Source organism: Lathamus discolor, chromosome 4 (assembly GCF_037157495.1).
Source record: "Lathamus discolor isolate bLatDis1 chromosome 4, bLatDis1.hap1, whole genome shotgun sequence".
NCBI lineage: Eukaryota > Metazoa > Chordata > Aves > Psittaciformes > Psittacidae > Lathamus > Lathamus discolor.
In genome coordinates this window covers 30,068,937-30,093,801 of record NC_088887.1, presented here as the reverse complement: position 1 = coordinate 30,093,801, position 24,865 = coordinate 30,068,937, and the positions used below count along the sequence as shown (strand labels likewise).

Sequence of the window (24,865 nt, the reverse complement as noted above, 5' to 3'; positions counted from 1 at the left end):
GTTCCTGCTCCCCTGCTAGCAATGGAAAACACCCTGTCCAGCCTAGTCCCTCTGACTGGAGAAGCAGGATTGATGTGTGTGGTAATTCACAACAGGCTTTACGCATTGTCCTGGTGTAGGCTGCAGTGATCAAGTATAGGGCTGCCTGACAGATAACCCAAACAGCTTTGATAGCAGGATTCACATTAACTTTTTTTCTCACTTTTTGGCCTTCCTTTTTGTTGGGCTTTCTCCTGTCTTTCTCCATTCCAATCTTCACCCAAGTAAACAACTCTCCCCTAATTATTTTCTGTGATGTGGGTCCCAGTTTTGCTGCATCTGGGATCCAGATTTGATATTTATGATACCATTGCCATTAAGTAATATGTCCTTGTTACGGTATTCCTGGATATGGTTACTTATGCACTGTTGAGAATCAGTTTCAGTTAATAGCACTTGTGATGACTGCTTTTGTTGTGCAGCTGCTGATGACGCTTTGGGCAATTGGTGTTCCACTCTCCTCGCAGAGTTTGGTGTTACTCTACCAAAACTACCATTCTTTTACAGAGAACAGTGGCTCAGGCTTTGCCAGGGTTATACATTGAAGTCCAGGGGGTTTGCTTAGGTCTCCATTTCTGTAAATTTTCCAGTCCAACCCCAAGTCCCTTTTCTTCATTTAATGGATTTTCAGCCAGAAATCGGCATCCAAGTTTTGTATGTACCTCCCAAATTTCCTGATCTATTTTTCAGTCTCACATGCTCATTCTACCTAACTAGATGTAGGAGTTATGCTTTGGTCCAATATTCATCTCATACCCTTCCTAATGAAACTGGCAGACTCTTACTTTCCAGTCTTCCTGCTGGAAAATCCAGGCGTGCTAGTCTTGGAGCACTGATGCTCCAAGTAGCACAGTACACCTTGCTCCTTTAGTTCAGAGGGCCAGTGATTCTCCTGCAAGTCTCAATCTGGGTAGTAGGAAATAGTAGTTGTACTCAGACACAGGCCAGCCCCCAAGACGTGTTCACTGAGATGCACCTCGCAGTCTGCATTACAGTTACTGAGAGATTGGTTATTCCAGTTTCCAGTGTTGCCAGTAAAATACCAGGTTTTCCTGGTATTTATTTCCTCATTAATACAATGCCTCCCCAGTAGCATTTTTGTTACTTTGTTTTATCCAATTCATTAGCTGCTATTCTGAAACTGTTTACCTGTCCTTTGTGTTTGTTATCTGTCAATGTTGATTAACCACTGGTTCCATCTTTTTAAAAGACAGAGAAACTTTATACTTCAAATTCTATTTTGAATTAGACGTTGTGACATTTATGCATAGATTTTTACTACTTGCCTTTTTTCTTCCTGCATAAAGGCAAGGTTTGAGCATGCTGCCTACAATTACATATTAGAGGGTTAACTTTTTATTTAAAAATTAAGTACTGCAGTTAAACTCGGATAATTGGGTATGAATATCCTCTAATATGTATCTAAATCATCCTTCCTTTGATATTCTGTTCTGGTTCCATCATATTTTACTATTCTTTAGGCCTTCTCAAGCCTTGCTTGTACCCAAGCATACACATACTTCATCCAGAGTTGTCTCACCTCTTAACTACTTAAAGACTGACAGCAATTAGCAAGTTTCCTCTGTTTTTTTTAACCTTTATGCTTTCTTGGTACCCATCCTCAGTTCCTTCTGCTCTTTACACGTTCTGAGTGTTCTGTACATGAACATTTGCTTCATGGAACATTGCTACGACCAATGAATCCATTGCTGTTTCTATCTGATTTTTACCTTGTTCTTTGAAGGAATGCCCTGTAAAACAAACAAAAGGAACTACTGGGTTACTGTGGCTTTGGAACTTTTTCTAAAGCTTTTAACTGTGATCACTGGAAACATCTTTAGGGTTTCTCAAAGCTAATGTTCCTCTTGGCTTATATGGTACTCCTGGATAGGTTTACCTGCACAATGTTGGCCTTGCAAGGTCCTAGTCCCCAGAAGGTCCCCAGTGTTCCTTTCTGTTCCTCTCTGAAGTTTGGCTCTTGTTCACATAATATCTCTTTAACTACCTGCAGAATCCAGCTGTCCCTGAGGGGGGAACTTTTGCCAGCTTTGCACATTGTTACCTGTCAGGTCTGGCAATTCTTGTGCCACATCCAGTAGTTTCTTGTATCTTGCTCAGTTAGCTTAACTTCAGGCCTGGGCCTAATCAACGGGTTATTATAAACCAATAAATAACCCATTTAAAGATAAAAAGGGCTGGTCTGCACTAAAGCCTAATGAATTAAAGCCTATTGTGGTAATTGACTTTAAAATTCTAATAGTAGAAGTGTTAATGTGCCTCAACTCACTAACCTAGGCATTGGTAAAGAACCTGGAACAGAACTTTGAAGTGCTGTTGAGTGTTTGGCAGCTTTTGTGTCTTCTTCAGGCTTACAGAGTATTTTGCTTACATTGGTTTGATGCCACTGCTTTCAGTTCTGAGAATAAACCAGTACAGGCTTCTCCTTTAGAAATAAACAATGAGTTATGAAAGGTCTTGATGCGGTAGTTCTGAAATTTTGATGGCCGTGGAGGTGAGTCAGTTATGATCACTTGAGTACCAGCTAAAGTAGGAAGAGTATATTTAGATGAATTAGCAGCATGCATTAATATTGATTTAACACAGTGAATAATTTTTTCTTTAAGTACAAAGGTGAACAAGATCACTGTTGATATTTTAACTTGTGGGAGTTCTTTGACTGCTGATTAGGTCAGTTACGTAAGTCACCTTGTTGCAGAGTAATTTAAGGTAGCTTAAATTTCCTTGATGGATGGAGCACAGAAGGCAGCAGTCCACAGCTGAACAACAAATAATTCATTCAGCTTTGAGGTAACATATTTTTCCCCTTCTTTTTTTCTTAGGTTCCCCCACATCCATCAGGTCCTCCTGTGGTTGGTGCACTCCAACCACCTGCTTTCACAGCACCTTTAGGAATCCCACCTCCTGGATTTGCTCCTGGAGTGCCACCACCGCCACCTCCTCCATTTCTACGACCTGGTTTCAACCCAATGCATTTACCCCCAGGTATATTTATGTATTTTTAGGAATATTAAGTCCTTTTTTAACCATGCAGCAAATAAAAGCATCTGCCATATAAACCGTACAAGTATATTTTGGTAGAGTAATACGCAGTGTTAATATACACTTTTTTTTTATAGGCTTCCTTCCTCCTGGACCACCACCACCTATAACTCCTCCGGTATCTGTTCCTCACACTCCAGCAGTAAACATCCCAAATTGTAAGTTTCAGTCTTGGGCAGGCAGCAGTAGAAGGAAGGTATCGTGTGAGCAGAAAAGCTGACTTTTTAATACATCAATGCATTGTTTCTTAGCTACAGCAACTGGTGTGAATGAAGACACTACAAAAGATTCATCTATAGGAAATCCCATCCCAACAGTGGTTTCTGGATCCAGAGGGACTGCTGAAACTACTGAAAGTTCCAAAATATATGGAACTGTTCCACCTCCTACTAATGCACCTGCTCCAGTCACCCAAGCTATTCCGCATCTTGGTAAGTTTACTTTTGTGTATATTCTTCAGTTTATTGTTCTCCTGAATTTAAAACACAGTTTTGATTTTGCACTGACTTATAGTTCATGGGGAAGTAGAGTTTTCTGAACTTTTGAAATCTCTGCCCTTCTGTTGAGTCTTAAGTCATGTTTAGAGGCTTGATTTTGCACAAAGGAGCAGTAAATTTGCTTTCCTTATTGAAGATCTGTTTTTTGAAGAAACAAAAAGCCTGTAACTTTTAAGTTACAAATTCAAGACAGAACGAAATGCTGTCTACATTGAACAAAATGAGGTTTATACCATATAGAAAATAACTTGCACCAGAACATCCATATGACATATGAACTGTGGTTTAGACTCAACTGTTACATGTATAAAACTTACAAACAGTATTTTTTAATGTATTTTTTAAAATTGTGAAAATGCACTATACTTTTAATGTGTGGAATAAATAATTTTAATAAAATGGGGAAAGTGCTTTTATTCAGCCCTGCAGTATTACAGATTTTGAAACCTTTTTACCAATATGTCACCTCCTTTAAATATTACAAAGTGGTGTTTTGACCAGCAATACCAAGCTAACTTTGGATATCTTGCATAAATTACATTTCATGGTATGATATGAACTTAAAAGAGAGTGTATGCTGTTTAATGATACAGAGGTCTGCTAAGTGCATATATTTACGGCTCAGTGTCAAGCATATACTCAAGAGACTTGTTTCCTACAAATTTTAATGAGATTAGTACATTTGTGGGATTTCGGACCTCTAAATGAGAGCCTAACAAGTGAATGAAAAAGCTGGTTTTGTTTTAGTGTGTTTCTGCCCAAAACTTTGCAGGGTACACTGAGGGGAAAAAAAAGCCAGACCCAAAAGATTTACCTTAGAGCTCTGTTGGGTTATTTGATGGCTAAGTTGTCCAGCCACGACTAGTGATTCTTTGGATCCTTTGTGCTGGAAACTTAAAATAAGGGCATCATTCAGAAAGTGAAGAGCTGCTTCTCTCTGAAAATGAGTCTGCTTTTTAAAATCCATCAAAGCAGATGTGCAAACCCAGCAGCTTAATTGTTTTAGAGTGTCTTGGGACGCTTGGCAAAGAGAGAAGAACTTAAGAAGCTTTATGGTGACACCATGGATTGACAGAATATTGTAGCGGTACAGATTATCAGACTATACATTTGCGACATTCACATCCTAATGATCATATTACACTTTTTGTAATTGTAATATGCTTTACCAGATGTTTGAAGTTTCATGGTACTGTGTCTTGTACGGCACAGCTTGAACTTTTTATGCCAAGCCTTTAGAATGTATTAAGTTACTCTGCAGTCTGCTGTATCACCATACACATAAGAAAATGTGTACGTTTCTTACAAAGTGAAGATTGGAGTGAAGAACAATGCACCCACATGAGTTACTTGGACAGTAGCAATTTTTTTTATTTTTACAACTCCAAGGAAGCTGAATTTGATAAATCTGATCAAGAACTTGCCGATGGTTTTATTAAATTTGTGAGGCAGATGAAGTCACTCTGACCACATGGACAACTTCTCTCAACATTCATCAACAACTCATCAGCAAGGGGATAGAAGAGTTTTTCTGTTTAATCAGATAGCATGTGTGAGCTTCCAGAGTGGTCCTGAAGTAATAGCTTAGAGATCTGTGTGTTTACTTAAGTGATAGTGTCTTATTTCAAGAAGTAGTTATTTATAGTCAAGGGGTTACTTAAAATCCTTCCATCCTGACATTTCAGAGGTAAGGGGGGCTGTTCACAGTCTGATACAAGATAGAAGAAAATAGGAAGAAACAGATTATAATGTTTTACATTATTAAAGGTAAAAGTTTAATATCGGTTGTCTTTGCTTTTAAAACTTTCCAGTAAGTTAACACAATTAAAATGATCTTCTTAGAACCACTTTGATTCACTCATCGATTGAGCTTAGCTCTGTTTGTGAGAGTCCAGATCTAGTCTCTCCTTACCCTGGAAGAAAAACAGGAAGGAGGTGACATTTTCCACTACTGGTGCTAATCTAAATAGCAAAGAAGTGTCCCTTAAAGCCTTACCCTCCCTGTCCTCTGAGTTCAAGAGCTTACAAAGCTGCATCATCATACCTTCTCATTCTGTGTGTCAGATTTCACTCCCAGGGAAATCAAAGCATGGGAAATGGAGTGGGCCAGGGATTTAGCATGTGTGTGGACATGAGATGCAATCTGCATATGCATTGCAGTCCTGGAGCCCAGAAATACTTGGAGGCTTGACAATGTAGCCTTAGTGATGACATGCATTTTGCACAGGTCAGAGGCAGATGAACTCGACAAAGTAAGTGAGTAGGTACAGGATTACCCTCAATTATCCATGGGAAAGCACAGGCAAGTATTCAGACTGAAGGACCTCATGTTCACAAGGGTATGCTTTAGCAATCTGAATAAATGACTGTGGCATGAGTGATTTCTCAAGAGGTTCTCAAACTCTCATGAAACACTCCCATGATGTGGCTCTCCAAGCTAGGATAAGAAGGTGGAAGAAAGATATGCTTGACAGCATCATGAAGTATGTAATGAGGACTCTGCTTGGGGAAATAGGGATGAAGGGGCTTGAGTAGTGTAACATGAAGAATGAAGACATGTTCTTCAGCTATTTGGGGAGGATAGAAGAACTTACTTCAGCAGGCTGAATTCAAGGAGTGAAGATCGCTTTGAAGAGACTGTCATAGAAATCTAAGCCTTGCTTGAGAACACCTCATGTAATCTGTACAAACGCAGGAGCTCTTTTCTGATGTTTGTAACTTAAAAATGAAGCTTATCTATCTGTTCAGTTTTTATGTGGAAGATATGTTACAAAGCAACTCTATAAATTGGTGGTTGTATGATTTCGTATGCTTTCTTAGGAATGTAAGTTACGTTCTGTTCCATTTCTGCTAATTGCATTCATTTCCCCAATGTAATTCTTTCATCACCTCCAACAAAGACATGTTTGTGCTTCAGAGGAGTGATCCTTCATGGACATCTTGTCTGAATTTTTTGTGCTTACTTCTAAAAACCACCCTTGGGTTGTTTTGATTGTAGTTGTATCCTTGATCCTGTTTGCTGCTGTTATAGTTTCTTGTTCTTAATTTGAACAAGACTACCAGACTGTAACTGGTTTTGTGAGTATGTGCTCGTATGTAATTTTCTAAATGATCTGCAAAGCAGATATTTTTAGACTCGTTTTCCATGTGCATATTGCAGAAAGTGGCAGGCTTTTAAATCATTTTTGATTTGCCAACTTGTTAGTGTTGAGCAAATGCTGTAATTTGGACCAGTAATAAACTGCTGATGGAGGTGCTGTGTTTTGAATATGGAGATTCTGTGATCTATTATCTTGATTAAATACACCATGCTGCAGTTTGTAGGTTCTGGTCTACTGCTCTTTTTACCAAAATTCCTACACTGATAATTACATATTATCAATGATTAATTCTACTGTAGCTCTCATCGAACTTGGTATTCATTTCCTGTTAATGCGTGCTGAATTGCCATTCTTTTCTCCCTTGATGCTTTGCTCTTAAGACACTACATGGTCTTTTTGTAATCTGCATTGAATTATAAAAGACAGGCCGCAATATTCTCTGAGCTCACCCAAATATTACTACATTACAGAGTGGATGCTTCCTTCACAGGAAGGATGAGCGTTTTATTAACACAGGATATGAACAGTCATAAACCTAATATGTTTCTAAATTTCTGGTGATAGCCCATTTAAAAAGCATAACAAACACTGCATGTTTGCTAATGGTATATATGACTTGTTTTCATAAACTGACAGTTCAGAGGTAAGGGAACATGAACTCTCAAGCACCATTCATGAAATTCAGTTTTGTCTTGATGACTCCCTTGACCTGGATCGGTTTAGTATTTCGTGTTGTACAAAGCAGGAATTTTAGCAGTTTTAATACCAGTAACCAGCCCATAATGTAGTTTGATTCTTACATCCTTGTTTAAGTATCTTAAATTAACCTCCTCACTTCAGTGATCGACACTGACTATCCTGAAAAATGGTGGTATTTATGGCAAGTTGTTTAAGCTGCAAGTGAATATTTAGGCTTTCAGGTTGAGGCTCTTTCTTTACAGTCTTGTCCTGGTGTAAAGGTTAAACTCCAGAAAAAGACACGAGACTTACACCACTGTCCCTCTTTCAAGAATTTCCTGGTAGTATTTAATGTTCTAGTTTTAATATGCAGCATTCCGCACTGGAGAATCATAGGAAAACTAATATGACGTGCTAAACGCTGCAGAACATCAAACTCGGTGTGTAAACCTTTAGCCTGTCCTGCTGGAATCGTAAGCTTTTGACTTCTTGTTCTCGTATATATTGCCATCAGATTTGCGAAGGAGGTGTATGTGAAGCAGGATTGCGGTGTCAGACTCAGAGAGCAAAACTCCTCCGCTTGCTTTTTTGTAACAGCACAGCTGAGAAGTAATTTGGTGGATTATAAGAGACACTAATCACTTGCTGAGCAGAGTTCCATAAAGAATAAAAGTAATTAAAATAAGAAATCAGCTGTTACACTTTGCAGTTGCATTAGCATTTGCAATCCTGATAGTTATCACAAGGGAACGTGGGATTTTGTCCAGCCAGAAGAGAAGATAGTCAGAAGTGGGATTACAGTAATGCAGAAATCTGGTTGTTTACCTAATCTGTCAAACAGTAAGGATGACTCCTGTGACCTCCCTGGATAGAAGACACTTCAGGACAGCTCTAGCTTCTGGAGCTGTCTTACGAGTAAAGTGGAAATATCAAATTTTCAACACTGTGTGATTGTTCTTGCACATCCGCAACAACATTCATGGCTGGCTATGGGTTTTCCTTGGGCACTTGCATCTGCGCTCTGCAGAGTGAACACTTCACAAGCTCTGAGGACCTTTCACTGCATCACTGGTAAAAGTTACAAATGAAAATGAATTGTGTAAAACCAGACTGCTTTCACATCTGAACAGAGTAACATACTGGGTGTAAGGCCTAAGGATTATATCTCCAGCATTACATACAAGCAATGTCTTGTACTAAAAGCCGTGTGGTAGCCAAGTCATGAGGAGCAATGAGCTGGTGAAAGGGATGGTTGCGTTTCATACCCGTAAGCAAGAAGGCAAGCTTAGCTGCTGCAGCAGGGCTCACAGTTAGGAGCAGATGGATAACATACAGGCTGGGGCAGATAAAATTCCGTCACTTGTCTGCACAGGTATAGGATGGTCATTACATCACTGTTGTTCCTCTGGGAGCTCTGGTACTTCTTCCCAAGTTTGACAAACTATTTAAATTTTCCATCCTGTCTTTCCCTGTATAAGACAACAAAGGGCTTTCAGCTGTCCTAGACAGGCCATGTGCATTCTGTACCTCTGATTTGCATGAGCATCTCCAGTAAAGTTGGATGTGTTTCTGGACAGCTCTTTCAGAGTAAGTTTGTAATCGGTGCCAGATTTGTCAGCACAGCAAGGAAACTCCTGACAGTTCTTTCACCCATGTGGCTTCAGCCGCAGCATTTGAGTGAGCTGAAATAAAAACTGTTCTGCTGCTACCCTGCTGATACAGTCCAGAGTGAAAGAGAATGGGCTTTGGCTGCCATTATGCTGCTGCTTCTGTGCTGCATTTTGTGTAGAAATGAGACTGAGAAGTTAAATTACTTGTGCTGGTTAAATTGGGAAAAGCTTGTCACACTTGCCTCATGTTCATGCTGTTGTAACCCACCTCTACTCTGCTGCCATGGAGCAGGAGCATGTGCTTCTCCTTTGCAGCTTGTTAGATCTCAGTCTTCTCTTAATCTTCTTAATCTTCTGTGGAAGAAATAACTCATCAACAAAAATGATCCCCAAACCTCAGAATTCAGCAAAATAACACTCTTGGCAGATACCATTAGCCATGTGTCTGTCTCATACGAAGTCATGGGCGCAGTTTAAGCTCAGTGACTTACAGCCCTGATGTGGAACAGGAGGTGGTGGGGGGCTGTGCATCTGACAGGGGGAGGGTACACACCGAAAATGGGCTGTTATTGCTGGAATATTTCTTTCAAAGAGTGTAACCTGTCAAGCCGTGTCTTAAGAGGGACTGTTGGAGGGGAAGGTAAGGTGATGGATGCCACAGGTGGAAGAGTATTCACATCTTTGTGACCTGAGTTCTCCTGAACCACAAAATGTAATTTCTTATTAATCAGAGTATAAAGCACACTCAAATAAAACCAGTTTCTGTTAGAGATGTTCTTTAGCATAAGAAGTAGTGAGGTGAAAGATCTGTGTCCTTCAGAGGGCTCAGGCGTATTGGGGATAGAGACACTAAATCAATCAGCCAGCGGAAGAGGGAAGCTGCGACAGCCAAGTGAAAGGTTACTTAGGATGTCTGCTCCCCTGTGCTCGTTCAGCTGCAGTCTAAGTGCAATGTTCACTGGTGCCACTGCCAAGTATGTAATTCTGGTATTAATTCACATTCTAATTCTACCCAGAGCAGAGGTTACAAGATTCTACGTAACTGGCATTCTTAACTTTAATTTTTATTAATATACATAGAAATAAAGCATTAGCCATAGTCTAAACAAATGTATAAAGGAGCGCAAGGTGGATTAGGAGGGATTTGTGTTTGTTCTGCTGACAGCCGTTGATTCCTGTAAGTCTCACTTTGGGAGTTCAAAAACAACACATGCTTTCCCAGATAGGGAGCTTAGTTTCAGGTGAATAACTGCTAGTGAACAGAAAGGGCAGATAGGTGCAGCCTGAAGGCTGCAGGGAGCCTGAGACAACAGTGCTGCCAGTTCCAACAGAAGGAGGCACATGAGATAAGCTGGCACTCGCTTACTGGTACGAACTCCTCTGGAGCTCAGTAATCCTCGCTCGTCTTGGCTCCTTGTGTTGATGCCAACAAGCTCCGGGCTGAGCTTTCTGAAACGGTATTTTTTGTGTTAATTTTTCTTTCTTACGAAGACCGTGGTAAAAGGAGTCCAGGAACAGAAATGGAAAGCAGCTGGTGTTGGGTGTGTGCTGCAAAGGATGCAAAACTGATTGAAAAGAGGGAATAACTCCAGACATTACCTGTTGCGTTTCCTTTTAGCTTACGTTGCAGGGTTTATTCTACTAAATTGAGCTTTGTTGTATCCCGTTTCTGTGGAATGATACCTTGAGCTCTCCGTGGTTTCCCAATTGGACTCCAGCCCTGTTCTGACTTTGCCTCTCCCTCTGTTCCTTTTCCACCACGTGAGGAAGCCTGTTGGTGGCCAGGTCAAATCTCAGGCATTTTAGCAGCTACAATTCCACGGATGTTTGGAGTGGAGGAGGGATGTTTTGAAACTACCTGAAGGGAGTGAGGTGGCTTTAATGAGAAGCCTGACCTGTTAGGAAGGTGTTCCGTTGACAAAGCAAGACCCCGACCTGGAGATCAGGAAGATCTCTGACCTGCGCAGCAGCTTCTTCACAGAAGGAAGCCTTTGAATGAGCTCCTAGTTACTGCCATTGCACTATGAATTACTTGTAGCATGGCACAAGCTGCTGTTTGAAGATGATGTTCTTCTCTTAACAGTATGTAAGCCAGCCCAGGAAGCGTTGCAGGCTGCTCTCTTCCCCCCACGCCACCACTCGATTTTGGTGTTAGCCATTTTACAGGATAATTTCAGAATGCTTGGGTTTGAGATGATGAAAATGCCGTTTCTTTCGTCCTCTCCCCCCAGCCTGTGATTTCACTTGGCATGTCTGTGTTTGTCTGTTTCAGGCACTCAAGGAGTTGCGCCCCCGCCACCGGCCCCCGTTGTTGGGTTGCAGACTCCATCCACTGGCCTCTTGGGCGCCCGGCCGGGTTTGATACCGCTCCAGCGACCGCCCGGAATGCCACCCCCTCCTCTGCAGCGGTTTCCCCTGATGCCACCACGACACATGCCCCACCACATGATGCACAGAGGGCCCCCGCCAGGGCCAGGGGGCTTTGGGATGCCTCCCCCCCACGGAATGAAAACCCCCTTCCCACCACCCGGTCACTTTGTGAGACCGGGGGGGATGCCAGGAAGCGGGGCACCGGGTGGACCTGAGGAGAACAGAGATGGGCGGCAGTACAGGAATGACAGGCAGACGTTCACGCCCAACAGAGACCAGGAGAGGTTCGGAAGGAGGTCCTATGGAAATCGGGTAGAAAACGATCGTGACCGCTACGGTAACCGCAACGACGACCGAGATCACGAGCGGCTTGGTAGTCGTGACAGGCGAGAGTGGGGACGGAGGAGCCCTGAGCGTGACAGACACAGGGACTTGGAGGACAGGAACAGGCGTTCCGGCGGCCATCGAGACAGGGAGAGGGATTCCAGAGACAGGGAGTCTCGCAGAGACAAGGAGGAGACGCGCGGGAAGGAGAAACAGGAGATGACTGACAGGGCAGACAGCGACAAAAACCACGAATCTCATGGCAGCAAAATGGGAGACGCAGACATTGTTTCCAAACTCACTTCGGGAGACTCGGAACCCACGGGTGTAAAACCTGCGGAAGAGTTGACACCAGCGGCTACCTCATCCCTGGAACAGGCAGAAAAGGATCTGGGCTCAGTGTCGGAGGCTCCTCGCTAGGGACTGGAAGTTGTCGTGAGACGACAGTGACATTTGTTGGAGTGTAGAGCTTTAGGGTTGTACAGTCTGCTGTATTATATCTGCTTCTGCTGATCTCACAGCCCCTCGGTAGTTGGTGGGGAACTGTAAGCAATTTGATTGCTTCCCTTCTATTTAAAATAGCCACAGCGTAACACGAAATACTGAAGATATGATTAAAGTATTACCCATTTTTGCTGTAACTTTTTTAAAGTTTTGACTTTAAAAAGTTTACAAATCAGAAGTAGAAGTGCTTTCTATTTTTTTTTTAATTTAAGAAAAGGTAACGGTGAAAGCTCCTCAAAACCATAGGAATGTGTTTTTAATAAACTCTATTTTCGTAACAAACTTAACCGTGTGCTATTCTTCCTACACTGCACTGAAGTGGAAAAGGAGTGTTCAGCATCTTAAAGTTGGAACTGTTAATGCTGTACTGGAGTCTAAATTAGACTGTTCTGTTTATATTTGTTAAAAGAAATACATCTGTGTGTGTAGCTGTTCACAGAAGCAAATTCTTATTTGTAAGAAAGAGTCATCTTGGTTCTTAAGAGTGCTGCGTTTTAATGCTCTCCCTTGACCAGAGCGGGTAGAAGTTGGTGGGTTTAAGGTGAAGAGTTGGCTGTTGAGTGTTTGCAATGCGATCAGGGTTTTTTCATTTGTTTTATTTCCCTCCCCGCTCCCACCTGGTTCTGTGGTCAATGTTGCCCTGATTTGCCTTTTGTTTAAAAAGCAGATGCCTCTGCTATGTGGTTACATGTGGGCATGGTAGGCAGGGAGGCACCGGCCCGGTCAGCAGCTGGTGGACTTGGTCCTCGCTGGTGCTTCTGTGCTAGTGGGGTGAAAGGGAGATCAAAAGGGCACCAAACCCCACTGTAAAATGCTAAACATTGTTCTTCCAAGTGGGGCTGGTGTGCGTGAGGATGTAAAAATGCCACCTCTTCGTTCAGGCGGACGCGGGTTGTTGTCTGTGTGAGCACCGTCTGCCTCCTGTAGCCCCGCACGAGGTAGGTGTGAAACCTCTGCCCGCCTGGTGCTGCTGTACCCGCCGGGCTGATGGACGGATGAGGAGAGCGCTTTCCTGCCGGCATGGGGATTCACCATCGCCTCACGAGATCACCCCGGTCACGCTGTCAGGTTTGGAGAGGGTGAACGCTGGTTCTGGGTGGTCAGAGCCCTCACAGCACCCGGCCATCAGCTGCGCAGGCGGCACTGGCCCTGCGGTTGGAGCTTGGGTAACTCTGGAAGCGTAGTGCAAGAGGTGTATGAATCCTGTGCGTATTTAATTTGGGTTTGGTTTTCTTCCTCCTTGATACTGATAGAGCTGTGTTTGACTTCTAACGTTGGTGTTTTCCCCTAAGTGAAGGGCAGCTGCTTTCGTACATTTTTCAGAGCTGCTTTGCAGCAAAGGGAATTTTTCTGGGGGAGGGAGGCAGGAGGGAAGGAGAGCAAACGTGGAGCCATGGACTGGGGAAAGGACATCTATTTTTATGTTCTTGCAATAGCAGAATAAAGAGAGAAAAAACCTGTTTACACACTTGTACTGAACTCAACTGTCATGTGTTCAAACTCGTGTCCTGAATGTGTTCCGTGCTGGGCCAGCAGAACTATCTGCCTGCAAAGCCAGACATTCACATCTCAGACTTAACACCTGGTAAAAACCACCATAACTCTGTAAGGAGGTAGGAGTGTTTTAACTGAAAGACTTAAGAGTGAAAGAGACAAAGGCTTGTCTGTTCGCAGAAATACCACCTCAGTGTCTCCATTTCCTGTATTAGAAGAGTTTGAAAGCAAAGCCTAAGAAAACCTTGGGTGTACTTTGCAGAACAGTTTCTTACCACCTTCTGAAGCAGCAAGTATATAATAAACCTGCTCACAAGGGAGCATCACCAGTGGAACTACACCTTACGCTTCTACAGCTACCATATTTCTGGCTTTAAAATGAGCCATGCCAGAAGTTAGTACATGAAGATTAATCAGTTCAGTGCCAGCACCCCTTACTGATAGACCACACAGCATTGGCAATTAACAGAAGCCTACACCTGCTGGTTACACCAACTCGCACATAAACCAAGCATTAACTTGTACATCCTCCAATAGCACACTGACTTCAAGGCTAGCAGGCTGTCAGGCACAGCCTGCCAAGAGGAAACAGGTTTGAAAGCAGAGATTGGCACATACCAGGCTTTGAAAGCACCAAAGTTCAGTGCCAGAATGGCCAGGAGAGGAAAGGCAAACTGCAGAGCTGCCACCACCCTTCTGCCACCACAGCTCAGCCTACAGTTCCCAAGTACTCTGTTTTTAACCCTCAGGGAAAGGGGCAGGGGGGGCACTGTAACCATCCTCCAAGCTGTAACAAGGTGAGGGTGGTGTTTATGGGTGTTCCATGTGGGTACAGGTGGGTAAGTTAACAGAACCTGCAGCAAACCTAAGTAAGTTTAATGTGTTTTTACACTACTCTACTACCAAAAGCCATTTCACATGTAACATGCTACACTGGAATCTAGGCATCTAGAACTACAGCCAACTGCACTTACAGGTCTTCCTTAAAATTAGTAGCTTTCTCTAATAAAATACTTCGAACCACATTTAAGAGCTACATATAAGAAAATCACAAAAGCTGGCACCAATGTGCAGTAAATACACTGCTGCAGAGCTTTATGAAATTAAATACAGAATATGTGGCTATGTACACCCTTTTAAAGGGAATACCTGTTCCACACTAGGCACCTGCACTGCTTGGAGAATTGCTGGCTTCACCAACCCCTGCAGGCTTCCACTTCACACAGCCCACCACTACCCAGCACTTCCAGGGGCACGGACAACACACAAGGACACACACTGAAGCCAGATCATCTTATATGCTGCTCGCAGCTTCCCCACCACAGGGGTACACACACTTCGAAAGCAGAAATACTTTCTTGATGTGAAACGCACAGCAGCAGTTGTCCTCAGGTGCATAAAGCCCTGGGTTAACATTGGCTGCCAGCACCTCTCTGGGAGCTGCTGGTGTTCAGCAGGTAACTGGGCCTGCTTTTCCCTGTTAGCAAGTCAGTAGGTATGGCTGTGCTAGTTAGCTCTTTTTTTTTTTTTCCTTTACAGACAGCAAGACCAAGGTGTATTTGCCCAGAAAGTTTATTACACAAGTTTGAAACCTACAGATGCTGCAACTCTGCCAGGATGAAGTCCCAATGCATACACAGTGGCTCCTGCTCTTCAGTGAGTAGCCTTGCCAAAGCTCCTAGGGCTAATCCTCCAAATCACACAGTACAGCGGAGGTTCTGGTGTTCACAACATGCCCACTACCACACACTTCCCATTACGAAGAGCAGGGATTCCAGTGAGTCAAGCTGTACTTAATGGTTACATCAGATGCTTCAGTAGAAAACTACAGAGACATTCCATCAGGGTCACTTTAATTGCAATATACATCATACAAAATTAAGTCAGTCTTCACCAGTTTAAGTGATACTCAGAATGCAAAGTAGTAATGAGATTAAGTGATACATCTTTTGCATGAGAAAGGGCAAGTACAGCATTTGCAATGAAATACAGCCCATTCACCACTAACATCTGAAACATTTCAGGTACAACACTTAGCTCTTGGCTATTCCGATGACACCACAAGCTAAACGAGGTCCAGCATTTCCAGTCAATTTGCTCTCGTTATCTCCCCCTCTACCCAGATCATCACATTTTTCATGGACCTGGAAGAGAATTGAAGATACCTTAGTTCATGTTATTGCAGAACTAATCAACATTTTCCACTACTTGCACTAGTACTAGCAGTGATACGCAGTTTTGCCAGCTATCAGCAGGGTGTTACACAGGAGAAAGGGCCTATTGTAATTACTTATTCCTGAATGCCAAATTGATACTCATGCCAAAAGCCTAAGACTACACTTGCCTAAAAAGACAAGTTGCCTTCAGCTGAATTTGTTTCAGGTGGAAGTCACCAAACCCCTGTATTTCAAAGAGCTAGCAGCAGCCCAAAAGCAAACCTGGACTTGACATTCACCCTCACAACACAAGGCCACATCACATCAAGTACTGCACTACAGAACCATCCTGCCCCTCAGCCCTCACCTGCATGATGCAGAAGTGAGCACAGCAGCAACCTCAGCACACACTGGCATCCGAAGGGAAGCAAGACTGACAACACTGACAAGTAGCCAAGTGCACTCAGCCTCTACCAGCCTCCTTCCCAGGAAGGCCATGGCACAAGTTACACCAGCAGTCACCAGACCAGATTGTCCTGCTGGACCCTTGCCATGACTTTCAGTGACAGCACTCATGCCAGGGCCTCCATCAAGTCAGGCTGCTTTAGTCACAGCTGAAGAGGTGAAATTAAATGGGGAAGAACAACTCTGGAAGGCAGGCAGGAAGTTAAGATCTCACAGCAGTTAAGTGCCACACTAATTAATCCACAGAGGACTTTCAGGCAAGGTTTCGAATAACTCCCTGCCTTGGAAATCTTGCAGTGCAAGTTCTATAACATACACCAGGGAAAGGCCTCCAGCATCAGAAAGTCTCCATTTAATGTCAAGACTGCTCTACAGTTCCCAAAAGCAGTAGGCAAATGAGTACCCAAGCAGTAAGCAAGTAGTAATCCAAGTAGGCACCAAGACACTTACCACCATGGTACGTCCCACGATGCTATGTGGTCCACTAAGAGAAATGATGGAATCTTCTATTGCCACTTCTGCCACTCCTCCTTTAGCGGTCACATTGCCAAGGTCTCCCACGTGCCTACACAAAGATGCAGAGAGACTCACTGAAAACTTCACTGAATTCAAGGCTTTTCTACATGCTGGCCAGGACAATGCAATACCCATAGCTCTTACATTCAAATACTCCACCATCTTACCTTAAACAGCACTATGTCCTCATTTACCATCACCTGCCAATCTTTAACACTCCAAGGCTCAGGTTATACCTAGGACTAAATTTTAATTGTCCCTTGAAAATAAAGGAGTTTATAGCAGACAGTTCATCAACTTTGGGGAAAGGAATGCCATCACTCCTGCACATACAAGGCTTGGTGTAAGCACTGCCACTGCTCTTTAGAAATAAAGCTCTTAAGAGCCCTTAATGTCTATCATAAGTCAGCTATTCCACAAGCAGCTGCAGGCTTTAGGTTTAAACAGGACAGTAAAAGCAGTTGTCAAGTGACAGGTCAAAGTGGAGGCATCAAGCACTAGCAAAGTTCTAATGAAGAGCAGTGATGACTGGCTGAGTTTGCTTCACATTTTCCCCACACACTTGGCATTATGCTCTACCACAGCTTTTTTATCAGCACTGGATCTCCACTGAGAATGCCTTTAAGAATGAAGCCTGAAGCAGTTCAGTTTTCACTGAACTCCTGGACACTCCAGGGTCTTACTTCCTACAGACCTGTGCCAAGCAAAGCATTCACTCAAATGGCAAGTTGGTGATGTTCTGCGAGATTCTTCTACCCAGATGCAGAACACAGAATACCAGCTTGTTTCCAAAACTCCGCAGGCATGCAGGGCAACCAGCTCAGACAGCTGCATGCTGACTGCCAGATTCTTAAGACAGCATAGTGCCAATTTTGTATTGCAACCAAGAACTACAAAATCAGGCCAAGGGCAGTTTTCCCTTTAGTAATTTGCTTGCTTTAAGCTTCTGGGAAGCTTCAGTCCGATTGTTTCAACTCCACACCAGTAAAAAGCACGATCTAGTTCTCACACCATCCTAATGAGCTCCCCAGCCCACAGCTGCCTGAGCAGGCAGGTTACACCAGAAGCAGCATTTGACACCAGAAGCAGCAGAAGCCACAGTGTTCATGCGGTTTTGACCTTTAGCCCCAGGGCAGCGGGCTGCCACTGAAGTCCACGAACACACCATTTTATGCTGTTATCATCCACACAGCTGGCCACCAGCCAGCTTGCTTGGTCTGGCATGCAACTGATCACTCCAGTATGAGCTTACCAGTCACAGGAAGTACAGTTATGGACATAAATATGAGCATGTAAAGACCAACCACAATGCCACACTGGTCCCAGTGCTAGTCCAGACACCCCCTGTGCAAGACCAGCCTTTCACACTTGCTCCCAGCTCCACTCACTACCACATTGGTCTTTAGCAGCCCCCTTCCAGTCTCCAAACCCACTCAGCATACTGTTTAAACCAGACACCAGGTCTCAAACATGCGAGGGTTCCCTGAAGATAAATGGATTATGAAAACTGCCTCTAGGGGAAGAGCCTGGTCTCAGCTCCCACTGAGGTATGAGCATCAGACTCTGCACTGACAGGCTGCACAGCCTCAGGGGTACATACTGCAGGCAGTACAGCCCTAAGCTAACAGGCTAAGAACAGCCCAGCACACCCAATGAGTATCACCATGCCCAGGCACACACAGCTTTGTGTTCATCTTGCAGTTTCCCCTGCAGCCCCAGCACCTTCTACTGTTGAGCCTGATCTGTCACATGACAAGCCTGCATACAAGCTCAGCAACCGAGAGTTTAGTGCCCCCATTTCAGGGCCAGCTTTTGACAACAGAAGCAAATCACCATTGACTAAAGAAGGCTTTAACACAGGAATCCCCTGCACTAACATGCTGAGGAACTTGCACATTGCCTCTTCACCCCAAGCTATGACATAATCAAGAATACATCCCAAAGACTACACTTTACACATACTCTTGGAGACAAGGTATCTAACTAATCAGTGTAGATTTACCAGAGCCTTTGTCAAGTGACACTAGAAGTCCTGCAGGAACTACCAGTTTTCTTCTGGTATTGTCCTAGCATTGTTTATGAAGCGTCTTCCCAAGCACGAAGTAGCACTTAAATGGCTGCTGCAGGGAACAGCCCAGGCACATTAAACTCACCTTTCTGCATCACTTGGTCCACCATGCTGCTTGCCTTCAGGATTGAAGTGAGGACCTGCACTGGTACATCCTGAAACACAACACAGCCACCAAAATCAGCTTTTTTGCAGTATCCAGTTTAAATCTGTTGCTCATACACTACACTAATGTGTATAGCCAGAGGCCATGAAGTCACTAATGATGAAACACCTACTCTCCTGTTAGATGTTGTAAACCTCTAGAGGTGAGTAATCTACTACAGATTTACAAGTTCAATAAAGTAAGATTACTCATTCTAGAACACTCAGGGCTCAACTGAAAGCTTTCTTATTTCTTAACACTAGGTTATCAAAGCATTTAGGTTAGTGCTTGATGTGTGAGATCCTGAACACCAGCCTAAACACGTTCAAAGTATTAAATGGGAAGCAGTTCCTTAGGAAGTGTCCCTATTTCTTAACACAGATTTGCAGTCATGAGGCCCAAGTAGACTTCTACCAGCTGCTGCTGCAACACTAGAAGAAACTCTTTAAACCTGAGCTATCACGTAACAGGTGTGACTCAAAAGCTGGAATACACATCTTACCATTTGTATTGTCACCAAATTCATGGACATGGAAGCCATGGTCTCCATCAGCCAAGCCACTGATTTTTCCAGTGACCTTCACTGGTCCATTACCCTTTAATAGAAAGGATTTGTTATCAACAAACAGCTACAGCATTAAATAGCCTTGTATCAAACAAAGCTTCTAGTCAACGGAAAGCACTAGAGACTTCTCTACAAATTCAGCTACAAGGATACTAACAATTACTTTACATTAACTGATTCTATATGCCAATACAGTATCTCACAGAATGCCTGCATTTATTTAGCCACCTGAAGCATATTATGCAACAATAAGCGAAAGGAATGCCTTTTATCACACTGTTTGCTTTTAAGAATAATCATGTACTCCCACTTGCAAGCACAAGTAACCCTGCAGTCATTCCTCCTTCGCAGATACAGTACCGCCCATGTAAAACCCCAAGTTCTCTACTGAGTATAAACGAACGTTAAACGACAGTGTAAAGGAGCTCAGGCCATTTAGCAATTAGAGCTCCGTTAAGCCCTACTCTTAGCGTGACAAACAAGCTTTGCAGTAGGACCAAAGCCGGCTCCAGCACTTAGCCCAGCGGCACACCCCCGGGCAGGGCGGAAGACAGCCACCCCCCTTGAGCCCTCCGCGCCGCGGCTCGCGTCACGGTGCCCGGCTCGCCCGGCACCGGCAGGGCCCAGCACCCTGCGCACCCAGGGACTCAGCAGCACCGGTCCGTCCCGCCGCTGCAGCGGCGCGGGGCACAGCCGAGGAGAAGCCCGCCCAGCGCGGGTCCGCCGCGGGGAGGGAGATGGGGGCAGGAAGAACCGCGCTGCACCGTGACTCAGCAGTGCGGCCGCGATGAGCCCCCGGGGAGGTGCAGAGCGAGCGGGTCGCGCCCGCCGCCGCCAGCCCTTGCCTGCTGCTGGAAGTGGATGACGCCCTGCACGGGGCCGTCCCCCTTCATCACGCACACGGCCTTCAGCGTCGCCATTTTCCCGAAGCGGGCGGGACACAACGCAACCCCCTCAGCCCCGTGCCCAAGAACTACGGGCCCGCCCCCCCCGCGCGGCCCTTATATAGGACGGTCCGTCAGCGCCTCGGCCAATCGAGGCACGCTCCCTGGCCTCTTTGCGCAATGATTACAACGGGCTCGGCCAATTGAGAGGGAGGAGTCGTGACCGCGCGCAGGTGCGGGCCAATCGGCGGCACGCGCTTCTGAGCCAATGGCGGGTGAGCCCCCCCTCACTCGCCCGCCTCCGCGGCTGGGGGCGTTGTGTAACGGTGCCCGTGGTGGCGGTGGCGGAGCCGGGGCAGTGGGAGCCGCCGCCGAGGGGGCCCTGGCGAGGAGGGCTCTCCCTGGGCTGGGCAGGCTGGGCCCCCCGGGGGAGGAGGGGGGAGGCCCTGCGTTGTGGCTTGCTCCGCGTTTTCTCTCGAGCGCCTGAGGGAATCTGCTGCTGCGTGTCACCGCGGTGGCGCTTGGGCCCTGAGGAGACATTGTGCTTTAAGCAGCCTCACTTAAAAGCTGCTTCTCAAATCGCAAGCTTCAGTCCTCAGTCTTCTGATGTTACGAATCCCAGACATAAACCCTTTATCTTTGGGAATGCCCTGAACTGCTGAGGTGGGAGGAAGCAGCAAACGTTTTTCTTCAGTGTCTGCATGTTTTCCCTTCCCCTGCAGGCCGTTCTCTAGTATTCCTGTGACGAGGTGCGTCACATCATGAGCTCCTGAATCGCTTTGCATTTTAGAGCAGTTGCCCTGCCCGGGAGATGTTTTGGACAGAAACTATCAAAGTTAGGATCCGAAGCTGGCGTTTGTTGCTCAGCTGCTGAGTTTATTCTTAGAGGCACCTTCGCATGCAGGCTACCCACAGCAGCAGGCTGGGGATGTAGTATGCAGCTTGGAGCTATGCTTAACACGGAAAGTGTTTTGATGTAGCCATGGATTGCTCCTTTTCTGAGGGATGTGCAGGGGAGAGATGATGGAGTAGATTCTTTATGTGCTGATAATGCTGGCAAACCTTGGACTCTGGTTAACACCAGACTTGGGGAGCATACAGCTCTGCAGTTCTGTTCTAAGATCTGTGACCTTTGAATGTTTTAAGAATGAAAAAATGTATTTAATGAATTCCCTTTGCAAGCCCACATTGCTTGTTTTCCCGCTCTGTTATTGGTGGAGAAGTTAAATTAGAAGCACAAAATGATTTTACAGTACTTGGGACTTTATGTAACCTGTGTACATGTATGTCTGAGGTACAAACAACGTAAAGCACAGGTGATTTTAAGTAATGTTGTTAAGAATGCCGTAAGGTCAGGGAAGGAGGTACAGGGTTTGTTTCACACCCCAGACTCAGTCATCATACCATAGCTTGTGGGACAGGTCATGACATGACTGAAACGGGAATTTATTCGCTTGAATGGTGTATTTCTCTGCGCGAGAAACAAGGAGTTGGAAAAACACCCCCCATAAATACATGGAAACTGTTTGAAAGACAGATAAATATTTGTAGTTTAATCCCTGAAAGAAGCCAAGGGAGAAGGAAAGCTGGGCAGCTTCCTGTCTAGGAAGCATCTTGGCATTGTGAGTTAAACTCCCTAGAGCTTCATTCCTAATATGCCTGGAGTGAAGAGACTGTAAATTACTTATGAGCAAATACGTCTGTGCTTATGGCACAATATGCAGCAGCACCCTGAGTGCTTGCTAGATCAAGAGGAAAGATTCCAGTGCTCCCAAGGTGAACCTTATTTGATTTAAAATGGCTTGTAAACTTGGAAGGATAGTAGTGACTAATTTTGTTTTCAGTCATCTTTGGCTTCCCATATCGCTGTTTCTACTTGTCAGTGCCCTTTCGTAAAGAGGGACCTCTTGAGTCCTGTGTTACTGTGTTTTCTTTTATTTTTTTGTTTGTTTGTGTCAGGCAGGTTTATTCCTTCCTCCCTGGAAATAAGTTTGAGATCTGCCCTTTTTTCATGCCCCTACATGAATGCTGGACACACGAATGAATTAGAGCCAGATGCATCAGGCTTCTTAATATGTGAAGTGGAATAATACAAAGTAATGATTTTGGAGGTTTATCACATTAGGCTTCAGTGTCAGGTTACTTGTGAAGGTACCCTGAGGTGCCCAATGCCCAAGGTAGGCAGAATGCAGCTAACAAAGCTGATGTGGTATGAAACACCGGGGTGAAGAGGTCAGCTATAGGAGGCTAAAGGAGAGATGTGAATTTCAAGGACTAACATGCAAGAGTTTGCATGGTGCATGGAGAAGGAGATTAGTAATCTTATATGGGTCTTGGCTTCACCCTTTAGAGTGTTTTCTATTATCCTTTTCTTTCACAAGTATGACAGAAATACTAAAGGGTTAGTTTACAGGGGTACTATTTCACAAAAGTCTTGTACAAGAAGCCAGGGAAAGGCTTTTGTTCTGTTTTCTTCCACATACTTCCTTATAACTTATTTATTTTCTTGAATCTCACCAGTAGGGGAAAAAATCCACCCCAAGGAAGCTGAACGGGGTGGTTGGTAGCAATATCTTATTTTGTTATGTGGAGTGCCAGAGTCAAAGCAGAGAGGAAAACAGAAAAAGTGCAAGGTGGGATTACAGACTTCAATAGTAAGAACTACAGCAGAGAACCTGGCAGGTATGAGAAAGAATGGCACCTCCTACAACCCTGGCACCTCTCGTTCGACATCCCCCTTCACCCCATGTCCTGGTTATGCCATCCCAACTTGGAAGAAGCCTAGAGCTTGGGCCCTGCTGCAGTTTTATAGGTAAACTGATGAAGTGGGCTGATCTGGAGCCTAGAGGGTTGAAGCAAGTACAGGAGGGACAAACTTGAGGGTGGGTGGACGCACAGCATTGTCTTCCCTCCCTGTTCTATAGTTGCCTGCAAAGCACACACACCCCTTGTAGCGCAAGAGTGAAGCAGTTTTTAGTATAGATCAAAAGGGTTGCTCTTACTACATAAGGGTAGACACACAGGGGTCACTGAAGAACACAGGTTCAAAACAGTCTTGGCTATTTCCTAATTTGCCAACTTAAAAGGGGCAGATGAAATAATTACAGTGTGATGTAGGTCAACAAAAATCTAATCTGTGTAGACAGAAGCTAATAAACTTTTAAGCAAAATGCGCAGAAGTAACAAAATCCCAAACCCTTATGTACTGAAAAAATATGGCATATATCAAGCATAAAGGCCATGCAGTGCATTAACATGCTTTCTGGTTGAGGTTTTATATGGATTAAAAGAGAGGGAACGTTGAGGGTTGTGGTTCCCATAGCAACCATACCTCTGGCGCCTTGTGTAAATATATAGCATTTCCTACTTGTGGTGACTTATGGAAAAGTACACAGTGAAACTAAGGCTGCAGTGGTAAACATCACTCCAGATTGCCTGAGTTTGTGTGCATAGGTGCTCACTCATCAAGATCACTGTCCGCAGATCTGCATGAATGTAATTTTTATGTTTATTTTCTTACATTAAGAAAAGCAAATGGAAATAATACAAATTTTGAATAATAATCCTTCCTATAGGCCTGTTACAACCTTGGATGCACTTGTGTGGAGGGGAGGCTGCTGGTGAGGTAAGTACTGGTGTGCTCATCACAGCATGCAGGACAGCAAACAGCTGTCTCTCTTTTGCAAGCTTGTGTTCTTAGTGACTGAGAATCCCAGCAGGGCTGGGTCAGCAGTCCTTCCTCCTGCTCCTGGAGCACATCTTTGGCTATTCTTAACCCATTTTTCCAGCTCAGCAGCTGGGTATTCTACATGTACCTCCTTTTAAACTAGCATTGCTCCATCAGCCTCAATGCATACACTCCCGACCTCCAGCAGTTTATTTGTGCACTTGGGTGACAGGCAGAGGGGCACAGCTGCAACCACCAGCAACAGAACATGGCAAACCTGGTGTGCACCTCTCCTGCAGCAGCTCCCCGCAGCCCCCACCTCCTGCTGCTTCTGGGGAAGCTGGGCAGAAGGCTTGGGGCAAGCCCTGGTGCTGCCTGCTGCAGCTGGACTCACCGAAGCAAACATGAAGCCCAGAGGGTTTGGGTTTCTGCTCCCAGGGGAACTCAGGGCTGTCAGCATGGCCAGTGAAGGGCAGACCAAAGTCCCAATGAGTCCTCCACCCTGTTTCTGGTGTTCGAGTAGCTCCTGAGGCTGCGCCAGCAGAGCGCCCTGGCATGAGGCCAGGCTCTTGGCCAGCCCTATGCTAAGCGCAGGAGAAGCGCAGCAGGAGCAGCTCGAGCTCGGCATTGTGGCCAGCACTTATCGGGCATTGGTACTGCTAGGAAGAAAATGGGTGCGCATACGTTTAAAGGTACTCAGTGGTGCAGGGAACAGAGCCGGG

The 24,865-nt window shown here is 44.8% G+C and overlaps 2 protein-coding genes across 4 annotated transcripts in view; one reads left to right on the top strand and one right to left on the bottom strand.

Moving 5' to 3' along the window:
• SCAF4 (SR-related CTD associated factor 4) overlaps nucleotides 1-12,465 on the top strand; it is a 43,326-nt gene extending 30,861 nt beyond the window's left edge. For all 3 annotated transcript variants that reach the window (XM_065676801.1, XM_065676802.1, XM_065676799.1), the window contains 4 exons: nucleotides 2,880-3,042; nucleotides 3,177-3,257; nucleotides 3,351-3,530; nucleotides 11,258-12,465. In XM_065676801.1, coding sequence (XP_065532873.1) covers nucleotides 2,880-3,042; nucleotides 3,177-3,257; nucleotides 3,351-3,530; nucleotides 11,258-12,099 — 1,266 coding nt within the window. In that variant the 3' untranslated portion in view covers nucleotides 12,100-12,465. The remainder of the gene's footprint in view (nucleotides 1-2,879; nucleotides 3,043-3,176; nucleotides 3,258-3,350; nucleotides 3,531-11,257) is intronic.
• Nucleotides 12,466-15,231: 2,766 nt separating this feature from the next.
• SOD1 (superoxide dismutase 1) lies at nucleotides 15,232-20,574 on the bottom strand. The gene is made up of 5 exons (XM_065676798.1): nucleotides 20,438-20,574; nucleotides 19,530-19,623; nucleotides 18,968-19,037; nucleotides 16,749-16,863; nucleotides 15,232-15,821 (listed from the first exon to the last, which is right to left on the bottom strand). Exons 1-5 carry the CDS (start codon nucleotides 20,510-20,512, stop codon nucleotides 15,711-15,713), a joined length of 465 nt encoding a protein of 154 aa, XP_065532870.1. The 5' UTR covers nucleotides 20,513-20,574; the 3' UTR covers nucleotides 15,232-15,710.
• Nucleotides 20,575-24,865: the final 4,291 nt, after the last annotated feature.